At 41.4% G+C, this 19,728-nt stretch overlaps 2 protein-coding genes across 2 annotated transcripts in view; one reads left to right on the top strand and one right to left on the bottom strand.

The window, feature by feature from the left end:
• The window catches only part of LOC138157532 (adhesion G protein-coupled receptor E3-like), a 246,002-nt gene that overhangs the window by 149,615 nt on the left and 76,659 nt on the right, over positions 1 to 19,728 (bottom strand). The gene's annotated exons all lie outside the window — the stretch shown is intronic.
• LOC138157376 (putative adhesion G protein-coupled receptor E4P) overlaps positions 1 to 19,728 on the top strand; it is a 44,882-nt gene that overhangs the window by 17,078 nt on the left and 8,076 nt on the right. Inside the window, exons 6-13 of the mRNA XM_069082916.1 lie at positions 154 to 316; positions 4,558 to 4,674; positions 7,357 to 7,550; positions 8,706 to 8,879; positions 10,614 to 10,811; positions 11,359 to 11,594; positions 14,060 to 14,126; positions 18,078 to 18,169. Of these exons, the coding sequence (XP_068939017.1) occupies positions 154 to 316; positions 4,558 to 4,674; positions 7,357 to 7,550; positions 8,706 to 8,879; positions 10,614 to 10,811; positions 11,359 to 11,594; positions 14,060 to 14,126; positions 18,078 to 18,169 (1,241 nt within the window). The remainder of the gene's footprint in view (positions 1 to 153; positions 317 to 4,557; positions 4,675 to 7,356; positions 7,551 to 8,705; positions 8,880 to 10,613; positions 10,812 to 11,358; positions 11,595 to 14,059; positions 14,127 to 18,077; positions 18,170 to 19,728) is intronic.

Genomic DNA, 19,728 nt, shown 5'->3' with positions numbered 1-19,728 from the left:
CAGAGAGACAGAGACAGAGAGAGAGACAGAGAGACAGAGAGAGGAGATACGTTTCTTAACCCATTATGGTGACCATCATTTTAGACTTCCTGGTTGCCAGTTCTTAGGTAACTATTTGTTTTATTCTTTTTTTTTTCTCAAATGGTGCCACAGATTTCTGAAAATATTCCGAATATCTTTAATGATGCACAATTCAGTGGAAACAAAAGCACCATTGCCCTCTCAGCCACTACTACACTTCAAAAAATGGAAATGATAGTATTAGAAGGTGCATTCAAGCCTAAGAGTGGAGTACAAGCAGGAGACAAGTTCTTAGGTAAGAGAAAGCCACCCAAATTCCTTCACCAGAGCTCTCCATTTCTTCTAAGAGCCCTGTGAGATCAGGGACCAATAATTCTGTCTTTCTTTGCACCTCTAGTAGTCAGCACCTTGACCTGACACATAGTGAATGCCCAATACATGCTTTTAATTTGACTGACACTTGGATAACAAAGGCAGGGTCTGTTACCTGAAGATCCTCAGAGCACTTTTAGCTTGAGTCTGCTGGCATGAGCTTCTAGAGCCCAGGCTCACTTTAAAAACCATGAAGATGCATCAGAGCAGGCCTCTACAGAGAAGTCAAACCTCTCTCCACCAGTAAGCCCTTTCAGTGGCTTTGCTTATCTATTTTGATAGTTCTGGGATTTGCGATCTTATCAGAGCAGTCAGCCGGTCAACTCTGCAGTCAAAACTACAGACTCAATTTAACCCTTTCATTCCACAAGTGTAAGGGTTTTCATGATGAAAAGGGGCAGCTAGTGGTGCAGGGGAAAGACTGCTGGACCCGGAGTTAGGAAGACTCCTCTTTCTGAAGTCAAAAAAATCTGTTCTCAAACTAGCTGTGTGACCTTGGACAAGTCACTGAACCTGGTTTGCCTCAGTTTTCTCATCTGGAAAATGAGTTGGAGAAGGAAATGGCAAACCACTCCAGCGTCTTTGCCATGAAAACCTCGAATGGAGTCACAGAGAGTTGGACACGACTGAAAAAACTGAGCAGCAACAACAAAAAAAATGGTTTTAAAATCACATGATTTGTGGCCAACCTTTCTGATATTAATTTCTCTGAACTTAGGCAGACTCATTTGGAGATAAGAGGCAACAGGATGTCTCTTCGTCTCTTGGGTGTTTCTAAACTGACAAGGTGTGGAGGCTGATGTCATTGGTTTTGTTAATAATCTTCTTTCTGTGAAAAGTCATAGGATTGGCCAAATTTCTTTCAAATGTTGCATTTTTCATTTGTCTTTTGGAAAACCTGCAAATGAGGACCTTCCAACAAGAGATAGGAAAGATTTCATGGGTGACTGAAGAAAGATGGAGAAAAATCATGAAGCCATGATGACTGGAAATTAGATTACATAATCTTAACTGTCTCCTCACTCTGGTATACCTCCCCAATGGATTTGCTATCCCACTCACCACAAGGGCTCTTGCAGACCTTTTCATCCCTCCTCAAACTCCCATGACACAGCCTTTCAACTTAGACCCTTGTCTTATCCACTGAAAATTTGAGACCCTTTGTCAAGATGTCCCTGTTCTTCCCTCCCCCTCTTAAGTTACTGAGATGTTTTCCACCTCTATCTTCTTCTTCACCCTGGAGTCAAATAAAGAAGTGACTCTTCCCCTTGCCAGGGCAAACATATATGTACACATGGTCCCATTCCATCCCGTCTTCTCCAAGTCATTTATCATCTCCACTCTCTTGCTAATCTTCAGTCTCTTCACGTTTACCAGCTGTTTCCCCATTGCTTATAAACATGCCCAAGTCTCCCCTATCATCAGAAAACCCTCACTTTATCCATCCATCTCCTCTAGCTATCGTATCATCTCTCTCCTCCCTTTTGTGGCTAACCTACTGTTGGCTACAGTAGATACTTCTGCTTCCTTTCCTATCACCCTCTGTCAGTTATTCTGCAGTCTGGTTTTGACCTCACCATTCAGCTGAAACTGCTCTTTTCAAAGTTACCAATTATTTCTTAATGGCTAAGTCTAATGGCCTTGTCTCACAGACTTGATCCTTCTTAATTTTTCTGCAACCCTTGACACTGTCTCTCGCCTTCTTCTTCTTGATACTTGGTTCTCTATAGGTTTTTGCAACACTGCTCTCTCTTGGTTCTCCTCCTACATGTCTGACTGCTACTTCCCAGTCTCCTTTGCTGAATCTTCATCCAGATCATACCACTAAAGGTGGGTGGCACATAAGGCTCCGTCTTGGATTGTTTCCTTTCCTCTACTCTGTGATCTCCTCAGCTCCCGTAGATCCAATTCAACCCCAACTTCTCTCCTAACTAGCATTCTCACATTTCTAACTGCCTGTTAGACACCCCAAACTCACTATCCTTGCTCCTTACCCAGAGCCCTTCTCTCTCCCTCACTTTCCTATTGCTGTTGAGGAGATCCCCATCCTTTCAGTAACTCAGACTCACAGCTTTGGTGCAGTCTTTACTCTCTGCAACTCTTCTCATTGAATGCCAATTCCACCTTTGTATCATCACTTGTATAGGCCCCCATATCTCCTCTGATAACTGTCACTACCCAAATTCAGAGTCTCATCACCTCATATTTAGATTGTTTTCTGAAAGTTCCGGCCTGAGCCTATTTAATCAATTCCAGTGACTCCTTATCAGCTCCAGGATCAAATAGAAATAGCATACCATATGATATGATGTGACATGACATGACACAGCATAACATATCACAATATAACATAATACAATATAGCATGACATAGCATGAACAACATAACGTAGTATAGTATGGTATAGCACAGCATAACATAATATAATATAGTATATAAATTTATATATACATATATAAACTATAAAACCCTCTATTTGACATTCAGAACCCTGAATAATCTGTCTCTCCCTCTTCCCTTCTCACCCCGACCTTTCCTGTTTTCTTACACCTTCCTCCCCTCACATTCTGTTGGTCAGTGACACTGGCCTTTGTAGTGCCAATGCAATATTCACAGCTCTCATGGTCACTATAAATATACCTGCATAGTGCTTGTTTGAAAAATATAACAGATTATCCACATAGAAGACAGAAGCAAAAACATTCATGAAGATGCCAGAAAACTGAATCACAAAACCAGTAAGCCGATTCCATCATAGTAGCAGAGAAGTTAATAAGCCATAACAGCACAGAGAGTCATACCATCCTTTAGCCTTCCCATAAACCAACATAAACCTAATTGACAAACACCAACTTTTACTCTCGAGCCTATCTGCTTCCTTGCCTGAGTGTTCTCTCTCTCCCACCATCCATCTGGCTCTGACTCCCAGCTTCTTGTGGGCTCTGCTCCACCCTTCAGCAAACTCCTCCCACCACAGGCTCCATGTGATTATATTCAGCCTATTGGGGGCAGAGTTTATTTCGAAAGCAGGGAAGGTCTTCAAATTCCCTTAGACTTATTAAGGGGCAGGGAAGATCTTCAAATTGCCATTACCATTATATGGCTGTTTCTCACACAAGACATTCCATCTCTCAGCTCTTGGCATTGTCTCTGACTGTCCCCAGGCTTGGAAGGCTCTCCCTTCTTGTCTCTGATGCCCTGGCTTCTTTCAAGTCCCAATCCAAAGTCCTGCCTTCTACAAGAAGCCTTTTGTGTCCTCCCTAGAACTAGGGCCTTCCCTCTGTGATTATTCCCAATTTCTCTTGTCTGTATCTTATTTTTACACAGCTGTTTGTATATTATCTCTTTCATCCTGAAGAACTAGACCCGTTTCTTGCCTTTCTTAGTGTCGTCAGGGCCTAGTACAATGTCTGATACATAATGGGGCCTTTATGAATGCTTAGTGACTGACCAGTTCTAGGATTTGGTATCATGCTGGATCAGTGCTGGAGCTCAGGTAATCAATACCCAGACCACGTGGTTCTGAGGCTGTCGGTACACTCACTTGGGGCTCTAGGAAACTCTCTTCTGTGCCCCAAGGAGGGTGTTGCAAGTGTTGGCTGCTGGTCTTGCGATAGCAGCCAACAGCATGTAGGTGAATTAGCACCAGTTAGCACCAATCCAGATCTCAGTGAAGATAAAAGAACTTAAAGTGTGGATCCCTTGGTGTTGTGACCAGTAGCTTTGTATGGGAAAGCGAGAACACAGCTTGGACACCCACACTGTACCACCATGTCTCGTACAGATCAAAGTCAACCACTTGGCCTTAGCCCAGTGTGTTCAAAGACCAAACTAAATCAAAAAGGAAATGAAGATGGGGTCATAGTTCACAATGGCCACATGAAACATCATTAGTACCACAAGTGGTCTTGGTGCCTCCTCCAACTAGGGCTCAGGAGGTTTCTAACTTTGACTTCGTGAAGAGGAAATTGGTCTGGTCCCACAAGATCTTTAAATGAAAATCAGAGGTCCCTTTGTCAGGGATGTTGTGGAAGGGACTCATAATTTTGGTAGGGATTAGATGGGATGAACTCTGAGGTCCCTTTTGATTCAGAGATTTTATGATTGCTGTAAAGACTCATTTACTTTCTTGGGGGGTGGGATGGGGGGGTTGTTGTCCTCAGTTACTGACACACGAGTTGTTCCAGACAACAACTGCTCTGAGAGGATGTTCACACTAAAGGCTGGAGAAGATGCAATGGCCATCCATTGCACTGAAGTCATCAGAGGACGCCCCAAAGGTGGGTGGGGACAGCACACTCAGAATTGGGCTATGATGAGGCCACCCCTCACTGTAGTCAAGCATTGGCAATACAATGGGATTGGCCTTGTCCCTTGGTCACTGGGCATGGGACTCTCTAGGGGCTGTGGGGCCCCTGGGATGTGTGGTCCCTAAAATCTGCCTTGGCATTGACCCATTTGTTTTATTCCTTGTCACTTGTAGTAGTTGTGAGGGATAGGGAAGAGGAGGGGCTTTCCCCTTAGTGATCCCTGGTCATCCTGTTTTTAATTTTGTCTTTCTGACCCAGGCCCTGTTGCCACCAGAGATTTTGCTACGGGCTTTGAACATTGGCCCCTATGAAATATTTCCAAGAGAACAACCTCATTGTACATGACATAGTTTAACACTGCTTAACCTCCAAGTGCCACTGCCGCCATGTAACGTAGAGAAGGGGAATAACCATTTGAGCAGAGCTTTTTTACTTTAAAGCATGCATTCCAGACATAGTACCAAGAAATAACAGAAGGAAAGTGCAGTTGGGCAAAATGGAGGTTTTCTCTCTGCCACTTTATTGTTTCTTACCACTGATCCCTACGCCCATTTCTTTGTTTCTATTTGCATGAATATGTATGTTTGTGTGTGTATATGAGTGTGTGAGTGTGTCTGTGTGTATATGCACGTGAATGTGTCTGTGTATGTCTGTGAATTTTAATGTGTATCTGTTAGTGTGTCTGTGTCTCTTTGTGTGAGTGTTAGTGTCTCTGTGTGTGTAGGACTGTGAGTGTGTATGAGATGTATCTGTGTATATAAGTGGAAATGTGTATCTTTGTATATTTCTGAGTGTTAGTGTCTGTGTGTAAGTGTGAGTGTGTCTGTGAGTGTTAGTGTGTATTTACTAATGTGAGTATGTGTCTGTGTTAATGTGAGTCTGTATCTTTCTGGGTGTTAATGTTCTGTGTGTATGAGTGTGTGTCTGTGTGTGAGTGGGTGTGTCTCTGTGTATATACATGAGCCATTTTCACTTTCTGAAACTTTTCTGCCTGTGTTTTCAGTTTGGTTGATTAAAAAAAAAAATCTAGGAAGATTAGGAAAAAAAAGTGCTGTCATGTGGCTGATAATGGTTTAGCTGTGCCTCAGCGAGTCCAGCTTCAACCAAGCTTTGAGTGTGGTGTTTGGCACTCAACAGTCTGATTCAACAAATATTCATTAAGTGCCTCCTGCATGGAGGATCCTAGGACCAGCAGTGGAGGAGACACAAAACTGAGAGAAGTCCTGACCTCTGCCCTCAGGGAGCTTCTAGTAGGTAAGGGGGAGAAAGTCAGGTCCACCCAGTCTGGGAGGAGAAAAAGACCCAAATAAGATAAGTGTGACTTCCTGCCCCTTTGACAGAACATTAAATCTCCCAACTGGGATGCTCTCTCTCCTTGTTTCTCTCTCCTAGCTTCTGTAGTTTCCTTGAAGACACATTCTGCAAGAAACTCTGTGTGTGTGTGTGTGTGTGTGTGTGTGCCCCCTTCCCTTTCTCCCTGCCCAGCCCTTTCTCCTTTTGGTCAAGGCCTTCCCTCTGAAATGACCTGCTGTTCTACATGGCGTATATTTTTATGTACAAAGTTATTTGCCTGTTGCCTCTCCCCTCCCACATTAAACTGTGAGCTCCCTGAAGGAAGGGACCTGTTTTTCCTTTTCTTCATATCCCCAGTGCTTACCATAATGTCTCCTACACAGTAAGCATTTAACCAATACTTGCTGGTGCTTGCTCTCCCTCTCCCTCCCTCCCTCTTTCTCTCTGTCTGTCTCTATCTCTCTGTTTCTCTCTCTCTGTCTCTGTCTGTCTCTCTCTCACACACACAGAGTAAATACACAGCAAAGGCATGAGCCAATCTACTTTGTGAGGCCTAGGAAGGAAGAGGATTTGGGAACAGAATAGATTGGGGAAAACTTTTTGGAGAAGATGCATTTTAGTTGGGCTTCAGAGGATGGGAAGGAATTCAATAGGAAATTTGTAGTAGTTTGTTTATGTGGTGGTGTGTGTGTGGTTGTATATGTATGGGGTGTGTTTGTGTGTGTGTGTGTATGAGAGAGAGAGAGAGGGAGGGAGGGAGGGAGGGAGGAAAGAGAGAGAAAGGGGGGGGCAAACTGTATAACAAAGTCAAGAAGAAGGAGAAGAAAATGAGCATTATAACCTGTCAGTATATGTTTCTCTCCCCTCCTCTTCATCTTTGGCTTTAGCCTCAAGTTGAAAATGTACAAGCTTTAGTCAGACAGGTCACTGTGACAAGCTTTTAATAATCATCATCAGTTGCTTTCTGGGATTGGGTGCTGGTACAAACACCCTTTAAAAACAAAACCAACCAATCCAACACAATCCCATTTTGAATGGCTGCATGTCACACACACAGGATCTACTTCAGGGTCTCTAGGCCTTATTCTCCTTCACCTTGACCCCAACTCAGTCTTTATTTTCACCAGTTTTTAAGAACTGCCTCTGGGGAAATGGCCCAAGGCCCTAAAATGCAGTGGAGACAGTAAAGAGTTTTTAGCCTAGTGAAGAGTTTAGATGAGACTCACTCCCCACAGACACAGCCCAGTGGGCGTCCTTCCTCCATCCCTTCTCTGTTCCCACCAGCAGCAGCCATAGTTGCACCCCCAGCCAAGGAAACCAGCAGGGACTGAAGTTCTTTCTCTGATTCGTTCTTCTCAGGTCAAAGTGCTGTGGCTTTTCTCTCTTATTCTACCATGGGGAACATCATCAATGAATCTTTCTTTGAGGAGGAGAAGGTTTTGCAGAAGGTGGAGAATATTTCCCTGAACTCCAGGGTAGTGAGTGGCACCATTGGACACAGGCGAAACAGCACCCTCACCAGCTCTGCTGTTTTGACCTTTGAGCATCTTTGGGTGAGTGAAAGCCATGACTCTCAAGGCCTAGAAGGGTGAATATAGAGCTGGGGAGGAGCCTATAGATCATCTTGTCCAGCCTTCTCATTTTATACGAGGGAAACTGAAGCTCAGGGGGAAAAGTGGCACTAGCTGAGGTGACAGGCAGTCGATGATTGGCACTCAGAGCTCCGTATAGAGATTATTTCATTCATTGTGCTCATTGGGGCCTCAAACATGGCAATAGGTGCTTAATAAATGCTTGTTAGTCGATTAATTGACCCTCATTCCAAATGGCAATATTCTTTTTACTCTACGTCCCCCCCCCCCCCCGCCCCCAAGCTGAACTCACAAGCTTATTCCTGGGCCTTATTAGTGACTTCACTGTAGTATGCAGACAAGCTTACAGAGTGACCAGTAGATGGGGCCTGATTCCTCACAAGCCAGTTTTCTTTTCCCCTCATAGTTGTTTTGTTTGTCCTTTGTTTTCTTTTTTCTTTTCTTCTCTTTCTTTTCTTTTTATTGGAAGGTAATCAGGGTTAAGTGACTTGCCCAGGGTCACACAGTGTTTGAGGCGGGATTTGAACACAGGTCCTTCTGATACGAGGTTCAGTATTCCATCCCCTATCTCCATCCCCTATCTCTATCCACCTAGCTGCCCTTTGTCCTTCATTTTTGTTTTTGCATCATGGGTGACATCTTGACTTTTGTGTGGATTGGATTTAAGTGAAGCATAGTTGGCACAAAGTCATCAGCTGTACTCTCTCTTCCCGAGTCATCAAAGTCCAGTGGAAGGACAAAAGTCAGGACCACTGGCAATGGCCTAGGCTTGGTCTTGGACTTAAAATGAACCTTTCCAATTGGATTTCTTTCCTGGCTCTCAAGATTTAATTCTTTAGGGGGCAGCTAGGTGGTGCAGTGAATAGAACCCTGGCCCTGGAGTTAGGAGGACCTGAGTTCAAATTCGACCTCAGACACTTGACACTTACTAGCTGCATGACCTTGGCAAGTCACTTAACCCCAATTGCCTTGCCTTTCCCCCTCCAAAAAACAAAAGATTTAATTCTTTATTTAATTTGGATATCTTCTGCCATGATGGAGGGAGAAGCAATGCTTTGTTCATGGTACTCAAGAAATTCACCATGAGTAAAGATCAAAATGCTCTTCTTTTCCCAGGAAAGTTACAGCCCAGGCCAGCAGTTGACCCTCTGTGTCTACTGGAAAAGCACCGAAGAGGGAGCCAGCTGGTCCACAGAAGGCTGTTCCTTGCTGAAAACCAATGACACTCACACCAGCTGTGTCTGCAACCACCTGTCCACCTTTGCTGTCCTTATGGCTTTCACTGGCCCGGTATCCATCTCTGAGCATTGCCAGGAAGCATCCTCTCACCCTCATCCTTTGCTAGTCCTTACTTATTCCATTCTACTTTGCATCAGAAAGTTTTGTGCATTTCTAGCTATTTTAATATCTAATTTCTAGTTGTTTCTATTTATTTCAAAACTTTCAATTCAAGAGAGACCCTAGAGATCCTTTTGTTCAGACTTTTTGGTTTGTTTATTGTCCATGGAGGAGGATTGATCTGACCAAGGTCATGCTGCTAGGAAGTTGTGACTCTGGGACTTGAAATCTAGTTTCCTGACTTCCAGTCCACTGTTCTTTCCAGTAGCCACACTGAGTCCTATAGCACAGGACTATGTTAGAATGTAAGTTTCATTCATTCATTCAGCTAGAATGTAAATTTCATTCATTCATTCAACTAGAATGTAAGTTTCCACAAGGTAGAGCTTGAATTTTGCTCATTTCCCTATATATGGTGCAGATATTTTCATTGAATATTTGTTGAATTAAATTGCCAACAACCCTGGGGCTTTCAGTATCCCTCGCCAAGCCTAAGGCTTGAAAAAAAATAAGTTTGCAGAAATTTCCCAAACTAATAATGCTAGCTAGCATTTGTACAATGTGATCCTTACAATGACTCTGGGAGACAGGTGCTATTATTAGCCCTACCTTTTAGATGAGAAAGCTGAGGCAAATAGAGCTTAAGTGATTTGCCCAGGGTCACACAGCTTGTAAGTGTCAGGGGCTGGATTTGAGCTCAGATCTTTCTGACTCCAAGTCTAGGACTCAGTCCATCCCACCAAGTTGCTGTCAGATTTTCTTGGAGGGGGGAACGCAGGGCAATTGGGGTTAAATGACTTGCCAAGGTCACACAGCTAGTTTTTGTGTTAAGTGTCTGAGGCTGGATTTGAACTCAGGTCCTCCTGACTCCAGGGCTGGTGCTCTATTCACTGTGCCACCTAGCCACCCTCGCTGTAAATTTTCTAATGTAAATTCTAATTCTGTACTTCATCTCACAGTACAGTAAATTTCCACCCCACATTTCAGTGAGTTTCTAGGAGCCAAGAAGCACATGAGACAGGCTATTCGTAGGATGTCATTATGCAAAAGAGGCTTTGGGAAATCATAAAGTCTGATGCCAAAGTGGATAGAGTCCTGGAGTCAGGGAAATGCTGAATTCAGAACCTGCTTCTGACATTTACTAGAGGTGTTTACCTTGGGTCAATCACCTAACTCCATTTGCTTCAGTTTTCTCATCTGTAAAATGGACACAATAGTAGCACCTACCTCCCAGAGTTGTTACGAGGATCAAATGAGAAAATAGTTGTAAAGTACTTAGCACAGAGCTTGGCACACAGTAGGTACAATATAAATGTCAGCTATTACTGTCATCATCATTATTATTACTTAACCTCTCTCAATCTGTTTCCTCATCTGTAAAATGGAGATAATAGCATCTATATTCCAGGGTGGTTATAAGGATCAAATAAAAAGTGGTTAGCCAGGGCTTACCCTGGTACATAGTAGGTAGTTATAAATGCTTATGCCTTTCCCTTTATAGATAAGGGTATGGAGACCCTAGAGGTAAAGTGATTTACTCAAGGTCAGATTACTCCTAAGGAGGCAGGGGCAGGATTCAAACCCAGACCTTCGGATTTTGAGGACAGCAATCTTTCCTGCTATATGAGGCTCTATCACTCTGATAGCTAGAATACTGACTTGAATTTCTCCTTTGTTGGGCCATAGGTCGATGACAGTGTGCTGACAGTGATCACTTATGTGGGGCTGAGCCTCTCCCTGCTGTGTCTCTTTCTGGCTGCCCTCACCTTCCTCCTATGCCGAACCATCCAGGGCACCAGCACCTCCCTTCACCTACAACTCTCCCTCTGCCTCTTCCTGGCTGACCTTCTCTTCCTCATTGGCATAGACCAAACAGCAGATAAGGTAGAAATTAAGTGAAACTTTTACAGAGGAAATCAACTGTACAAAATGAGGTTCATTGGCTTTATCTGCTTAAGAAAGAGTTCATTCATTATAATTAATAAGCACAGGATGGAGGACAACAGGGGCATTATGGAATTCCCTTTTCTGTTTGCTTTCAGAAATGAAATATATTTCTCATGCTCTTGGATGGTTTAGGGCAGGAATGGGTCCCTTTTTAGTCTAGAATGTCATGATTCTTAGTAGAAGCTCTAAAAGACTGACAGGACTAAACATTATTCCCCCATTGTCTTGCCCTGAGGCAGCCCTTGTGAACCCATGTGGATGTTACCTTCCATGCACCCACCAGACATCTCCATATCTTTTTTTTAAGCAATTGGGGTTAAGTAACTTGCTCAAGGTTACACGGCCAGTTATTTCTGGGTGTGGTGCTAAGTATCTGAGCCCGGATTTTATCCCCAGGTCATCCTGACACTGGAGCCAGTGCTCTTACTCGCTGAGCCACCTGGATGCCCCTATCTCCATATTTTCTATTTCCCCTCCTCCCTAGGTCCTGTGTTCCATCATTGCTGGGGGGTTGCATTACCTTTACCTGGCTGCCTTCACCTGGATGTTCCTGGAAGGGCTGCACCTTTTCCTCACTGTCAGGAACCTCAAAGTTGCCAATTACACCAGTGCAAACCAGTTCAAGAAGAGATTCATGTACGCTTTTGGCTACGGGATCCCAGCTGTGATCGTGGCTGTGTCTGTAGGGACTGACCCCCATGGCTATGGGACAGTTAAGCAGTAAGTAGGTCATAGCATTTCTCCAATGGAATAAATTACAAACCCAATTTGTGTTCTAAAATTCAGTCCTTTTCCATGTTTCCCAATTTATTTCCACAATTCAAGACCCTTCTCCCATGAGCCAGGATTTTAATTACTTGAAAAGATTCCCTATCCTTTTAAAATATGTGCCTCCTGCTATCAAGGTCTATGCTAGGTCACATTGCCATTCTAGGGAACCCATGTGTACCACCAGCTTTTCCTAGGTGTAGTTCAGAGAATTCTTTCCAGTAACAGCCTTTCTTGGCCCTAAGCATTGTGGCATAATGATGTCTGCCCATGGCCTCTGTTATTCATACAAGCATTTGTAATTCAGAGAAATCAAGTCAAAAGCTGAGGAACAAAATTAAAATTAAAGTTTTACTTAATTCCTGCTACATGCAAAATACTATGTTAGGTACGGGGGATGTAAAAATGAGAATGACATTTATTGCTCTCAAGGATCTGAATGGAGTTTAATGGAGTCAGGGAGGAGACATAAAAGAAGCTCAGAAGTAAGCATTTTAGGCAGAATGTGATAGATATGTAACAGGTGGGCTAAGTGTCTAATTGGACAAATTGGAGGTGCTATCAGAGTTATTCTTACTCATACCCTGGCTCATTCCTTTGCTTTCTGCATCCTACAGAGAGAAGTATACTACTATACAATTAATTAATTAGCCAGAAAGGGGTGTAATGTATATTGTGGTCTACACTTGGCACTAACTTATAGGCTACCCACCCAGTGATTACACTTGTGCAGTTTTTCCCAATTCCATCACTGCCTACAAGTTGGAGCTCTGATTACACACCAGTCATCTACTATTCCTTCATACTGACCTGAGCTCTCTGCCTACAGGCAGCTACAGCAGGCCCCAGGTTTTATATAGATCTAGTATGTCCTAGAAATTGTCCCTCATAAAAAAATCCCTTCATTTCTGTTCCAAGCCCCATTTCTCCCATTTGGAAACTCCCCTTCTCATTTATGACCAAGCTTTCTTGAAGGAGTTAACAATTCGTGTGTGTGTGTGTGTGTGTGTGTGTGTGTGTGTTTAATGGCCATGTGATTTATTAAAATGCAGTACAGGAACTACTGAGGCTAGCTTATCAAACAAGATGTAAAGTACTTTTGAACAGCAAGGATAAGAGTTTACTCTAGCAGGATCTGAGTCCTTTATTCCTTACCTCCTCTGAGCTTTGAGATTTGATGAAAATTCCCTGAACACCATTCTGAGACAACACAAAGCAGGGGGAAACAGAGTTGGCACTAGGTGATCTCATCATAGCTATGGCTCACGGTGTGGCCAGTCTCATCATTGTTCAATCCAATATGGTCTTTCCTCAGTTTCTTCTATTCCCCCTTGTTTCCCAAGTCTCAGGTCATTCACTTACCCTCCCTCAAACTTCTCCAGAAACAATCTCAGTTTTTGCTATGCTTCGTCTCACATGTCTGTAGTTACAGTGCCTATGGAGCACCTGCTCAAATTCTATCACTTAGAAGGAAAACCACAAATGGAATTTGGATAGGAGTTTCTTTTTCTATAGGAAATTGATGAAACTCACATAAGAAATTCTCTTCAAGGGCAAAGGAAAGAACTTCAACTTGAAGATTTTGTGGAATAGATAACCATATGACTCACTGAACTTTTATTCCACTCACTTTCAGGAGACTTTAGGAATATTTGTTCTAAATACAAAGGAGAGAATTAGACTAAGTGTTATGAGAAATGTGAGGGAGAAGAGATCACTTTTACCTGGACAGATATGAGAAAACTTCATGGAGAGGCAACTCCCAAGTTGTATCTTGAAGAGAGATTTCAACTGAATGAATTGAAGTGATGATCCCATTATGGACCTGAGATACAGTGTGTTCAAAGACAACAAGACTGGAAAGTTCAGGATGAGAAAATTAAGAGTAAATGGTCCAATTTGGAGTGTAGTACTTGAGAGGAGAAGGGCTTTGAGATAAGGCTGGAAAGGTAGATCAGAGCTAGACATTTGGGAACTTTGGATATCAGACTTAAGAGTTTATACTTAATGCAGTAGACAAAGGGAAATAATTTGGAGGTTTTTATATGTAGGATTGAGTTTATATAGGATTATATATAGGATTGAGACTGATAAGAACAGTCTATTAGGATGATTGTAGGCGCACCTTTGTGAAGGATTGATTGGAGAGGGGAAAAATTCCAGGAAGGGAGACTGGTTAAGAAGCTGTTGAAATGGTCTAGGTGAGTTGCCTCGAAGGCCTGAACTGGGGTAACAGTATTTGGAGAGAGGGCAAACTGTCCTAGGGACAAATGTAAAAGCTAACACAAAGGGAGTCTCAGGGCTACTGTATCAATACAAATTGTATCTGTATTTCAGTCACCTGAGAGAGGGAGGGTTTCCTTTCTTTCATTTTCTGTGTCTGCTCTTAGGTAATTTATTTTTCTTCCTCTTCCTAGTTGCTGGCTCACCCTTCAAAGAGGGTTTATTTGGAGTTTTGTTGGCCCAGTGATTGCCATAATTTTGGTAAGTATATGAAATTCTTTGCCTTACGCATTGAAGAAAAGACTACTCAAGTGTCAAAAAATCATAGCACTTTAACTTGCTACAAGCTTTTTTTTTTTACCAATCAATTCCCTTTTATTTATTTTATATTTACACATACATGCTATATATAAAACATATTTATATAGAATATTTTACTTTTTAATTTTTACATATTTTTCTTTTTAAATTTACATATATTTCTTTTTAATTTTTACTTTCTTTTTTGTGTTTTTTTGTTATTTTTTAAATTTAAATTTTTTATTTTAGACAAATACTAAAACTTAAATATGTAATAAGAAAAGAAAAAGCATTTTAAACTTAAATATAAAAGAAAAAAGGAAAAACATGTTTTATGCACAGCAGAACATAAGAGAAGATTCAGAAAACATAGCAATAACTTCTCATTTCAAAAAATCCTACATATTAAATTCTGTGCATTATGTCCAAAGCTGTCCATCTTTTCTTTGCTTCCTTGTAGCTACAAGCTTTGATAGCACAACAAGAAGCAGTGTGATGCAACAGAAAGCACCCTAGGTCAGGAGTCAGAGGAGCTGGGTTTTGATCTTGGCTCCATTATTCAAAGCCTGCCTCTGACACTTACATGTATGACCATGGACAGGTCACTGAACCACGCTAGGTCTCATTCCCCTCATTTGTGAAATAAGGGAGTTAGGTTAGGTGGCCTCTGAGAATTCCAGCTCTAGCTCTGTCATTCTAGGAGGCCTGGGTGAGCTTGGCAGAAATAAACCACTTTACCAATTTCAACTTCAGTTTCTTCCTCTGAGTGGCTTGGACTAGATGACCACTGAGGTGGCATTCAGCTCTAAACTGATAATCCTCTGATCTGTTCCACTCTAACATTTTGATCAAATCATCTACCTCCCCTGGAATTAAGAGCACCTTAAAATGAATGATTGACAAGCCTTTGTAAATACAGAGACATAAGCAGTCCACTTGCTTTGAGAAAGGCTTGGAATATATCCCCTGAGGTTCTTCCTGTATCATACCTTCTGTGGATTCTATGGCACGGTCCAACAGGTCAAGATATGCATGTATAGAGGTGGCTGTGCCTGCTGCTTAGATTCATAATTCCATCTGGGTGGGGAGGCTCTCTCTTATTGATGCTGACTCCAAAGTAGGGAGTTTCCATGATTTCCTGTGGCCCAAATATGTCATCACCCAGCATCTCCTCACTTTGGTAAAGAACTTTTCCAAAATTTCCTAAGTTGGTCCCGAGAAACAACAGGTGTAGTGGTTCAGTGCTGGGCTTGTAGGATCTACCAATGCTTGTATTCCACTGAAATCTCCTTTGAGAATCAGGGTTACCTTCATTCTACAATAAAACATTGAAGGAGACCTTCATAGGATCACAGCTGGGGAGCTGAAAGGGACGTTAGAGATCATCTAGTCTACCTCCTAGCTGGGTAGCTAGGTGGTATGATGGAATCAGGAAGACTCATCTTTAGGAGTTCAAATCCACTTACTAGCTGTATGAGTCACTTAACCCAGTTTACTTCAGTTTTCTCAGCTGCAAAATGAGCAAGAGAAGGAAATAACAAAACCATCCCAGTATCTTTATCAAGAGAACCTCAAGTGGGGTCAGATATGATTGAACAACAATGAAAGTCTTCCTCATTTTGCCCCTGTTTGAGAGATGAGAAAACTGAGGCCAAGGGAAGTTAAATGACCTTGCACAAGGTAAAGAAAGTAATAGAACCAGGATGAAAACCCAAATTTCTCCAAATCCAAGTTCCTTTCCCTCACAACATGACCCCGCTTCCTCTTGAACTGGTCTGATTGCCTTCCCCTTGTTTATATAGAAGCCTTTTCTGATCCTCCTCTATGTTAGCTGGTGCTTTTCCTCCAAGAGTATCTGCAGCTTCTCCCACAGACCTCCTGTTTCTATGTTTCTATGCTGTAGTTTTTCTGTTGTCTCCCCTACTAGAATGGGATCTCTTGGTGGGTAAGGACTGTCTTTACCTTTCTTCACATTGCAGGTGCTTAGCACAGTGCTTGGTACATGATAGACATTTAATAAACACTTACTAACTTGACTTGAGGGGAATGATATTGGACAAAGGCATTCCCTGTCTCATAGCTTCTGGCTACCCATTTTGTCATAGTCACTTTCAGTTGTATTATAATCGGGCTCCTTCTGGTCTACTTTCAGAGGGCTCCTAGAACATCGTACTCTACATATTCCTTTCACTTAAAAAAAAAGTGGAGGAAGATAGAGGGCATTAACAGTTCTTCCTGTTGAAAAGGGAATGGAAATAGTGATAATCGCTCACACTTACATAGTGCTTAGAGTGTATTCATTGGCCTTCTCAAAACTTAATTCTTAGAACCACCAGTCTGGGGTAGACCTACTATTTTTGTGGGTGGCAAATTAGTATCAGAGGGAATAGGTAATTTGTTTAAGGTTCCACAGATAGTAAATATCAGAGATGAGATTTCATCCCCCGAGAAGTATATTGGGAACTATTTAACAACGGACTTTCTTAAAAAAAGGTATGCACAACACACTTAAAAATAGTATTTATTTTTTCCCAATTATATATAAAGACTTTTTTGTCCTTTTTTTTTGAGACGGTTGGGGCTAAGTGACTTGCCCAGGGTCACACAGCTGAGGTCACATTTGAACTCATGTCCTCCTGACTCCAGGACTCTATCCACTATGCCACCTAGTTGCCCCAAGGCAATTTTTAACATTTGTTTAAAAAAACAACTGAGCTCCAATTTTTCTCCCTCCCACTTTCACCTTCCCATCCCTAAGATGGCAAAGTGATATGATGTGGCTTATATAAGTGCAATTGTTGTAAAACATTTTTCCATGTTAGTCATGTTGTGAAAGAAGAAACAGACCAAAGGGGGAAAAACAAAGTAAAAAGTAGCATGTTTTGATCTGCATTCAGACTCCACCAGTCCTTTCTCTGGAGGTGGATAGCATTTTTCATCATGAGTCCTTTGGAATTGTCTTGAATCATTGAGTTGATTAGAATAGCTAAATCACAATACACTTTTAAATTTAATCTGCATACATGGCTAATAGGGAAATATGTTTTGCATGACCTCACATTTATAATTAAAATCAAATTGCTTACCTTCTCAAAGAGAGGGAGGCAGAATTTGAAACTCAAAATTTTTTTTAAAATGATTGTTATAATTTGTTACAATGTAATTGGGAAATATTTAACAAAATAAATAAAAATAATTTTAAAAAGATAATCTGCATTAACATTGATTTCTTTTTAAAGTCCAGACAATTAACAAAACATTAAATCAAGCCCTGATTTGTAACTTTTGCTGATTTCTAATATGTAAATGCTCACACTGAACATTTAGCTATCTAATTTCACAAACCAGGATGACCTGGTTCCAGTACACCCCAATCCTAGGTCGCTTACATCTGAAGTACTCTATTTCTTTTCTTTTTTTAAACAATATTTTATTTTTTCTAATTACATGAAAAGAAAGTTTTCAACATTTATTTTTTATAAGATTTTGAGTTCCAAATTTTTCTCTTCCTCCCTCCCTCCCTTCCCCCCTCCCCAAGGCAGCTAGCAATCTGATATAGGTTGTCTATGCGCAATCATGTTAAACATATTTCCACATTAGTCATGTTATGAAAGAAGCATCAGAACAAAAGGGAAGAACCACGAGAAAGAAAAAAAACAAAAACAAAATGAAAAGTAGCACGCTTCGATCTGCATTCACACTCCATAGTTGTTTCTCTGGATGTGAATAACATTTTCTATCACAAGTCTTTTGGAATGTCTTGGATCATTGTATTGTTGAGAAGAGCTGTCTGTCATAGCTGATCATCTCACAATGTTGCTGTTACTGTGAAGCATTCTATTTCCATTAAACAGCAAAAACTAAAAATAATAATCTCCAGTGTTAATATTTTATGACTTGTCTGTTTTACAGTTTAACTTGGTCTTTTATTTGATAATTCTGTGGATTTTGAGAGAAAGACTCTCCTCCCTCAACAAAGATGTGTCCACCATCCAAAACACAAGGTAAGAAGATACCCAAATGAGACTTAAGTTTGTGATACGCTGCTGGGGGAATTACATCTACAGAAAGTTGGAGAAGTTCTGGTGTGGATCTCCCTGGGTTATAAGAGGGAAGAATGGAAGGGAAATTCAGGAAATACTTTTATGCCTGTCTATTGCATTTTTATATAAAATCACTGAGACAAATTCTAACTCCAATTACATTGAACTGGGTTTAGAACTGGAAAAGATCTTTGACATACAATCTTCTCATTTTATATTGGGAAATTGAGGCCCAGAGAGAAGTTAATTGCCCTAAGTAACTCAAGCAGTAAGTAGTCCAACCAGGTTTTGAACTTCAGATCCAAGTCTCTCCCCATTTTATAGAACATAGAGTTGAAAGGGACTTTAGAAATCCTATATTCCAGTGGTCAATTTTTTTTCATATACCATCAATAAAAGCACATACCCTGAATATTAGTCTTTAGTGATTGGGAGGTCGGAGGTGTTTGACTGAGGAGAACTAGCAATCCTTCCTCTTCTTGCTTCCAACCCCCTTTATTGGGTAGAGCCATTCTTTCCCACTCCTCCTCTTAGGCATCTCCATGAGCATGATTTTTCCCTCTGGTCAGTTCCTTTAATCAACCTCAGATAGGATGGAGTTCAAGGGACTTTCTCCCACTTCTATGTACCAAGTCTCCCTTTTCAAACTACTTGGTGCATTATACATTCAGGTCTTGATTCAATTAATCTTTTTCCTGCTTTTGAGGAATCATAATAATCTCTATCAATAACAAAGTAACTGCAATTCTCAAGATAATTTATTTTCATTAAGAAACCATGCTGTACAGTCTTCAAGCTTTTCTTCTGTAATGTTTTTGGATGTACTTGGTGTTTGTACAGATTCCAAACATTTTTCTTCAATCATAGAGTTTTGTAGGAACATGTTTCTGTTGAGTCACCTTCTTGTCTTCTTTGAATTTGGGGTTTGGAAATATATGAGTAGATCTTCCTCTTTCATAGGAGCATATATATTTAGCAGCAGACTGAGTTCTTCATTGAAAGGATCCAGCTGGTTGAAATAGGGCACTTCTTTTCTGACAAGTCTCTGAAGAATATGGCCAGAGTCCATCCCAGTAGGGACTGGACAATCGACAGTATCAGAGATCATATCACAGACTTGCCCCAAAGGCTATCTTGTCAGCATGTCCAATTCTTTGCCATCCTCTGTTTTCTTTGGTTTCATCTGTTGGAGCCCTAAAGGAGTGGAAGCCATTGGGAAGTGGGAGCCTGGACCAACTCTGCCGTCACAATTAGCTGGAATGATACAGGCAGTCCTTGAAGATGACAGACCAAAATGACTCACAGACCATGGGGAGGACACAGAGTTGTTTGGGAGATGAAGCTTCAGGGTCCCACTTATTTTCCTCCAGAAAATGAAGCTGAGAATGAGTCACCTGCAGAGCTAATCAGGGCATGGAAATCCACTCAGCTCTGTGATTTTCCATCTTCATTTTCTACCTCTTTCTCAATATCTTGCTATCCATCCTCATTAGAGACAATCTTTTTTGGGGGAATAATTT

Source organism: Petaurus breviceps, unplaced genomic scaffold (assembly GCF_028583685.1).
Source record: "Petaurus breviceps papuanus isolate PSGF00001 unplaced genomic scaffold, PetGlider_PUasm1.0 172, whole genome shotgun sequence".
In the NCBI taxonomy this organism is placed as follows: Eukaryota; Metazoa; Chordata; class Mammalia; order Diprotodontia; family Petauridae; genus Petaurus; species Petaurus breviceps.
This window is presented reverse-complemented; position numbering and strand designations above follow the sequence as displayed.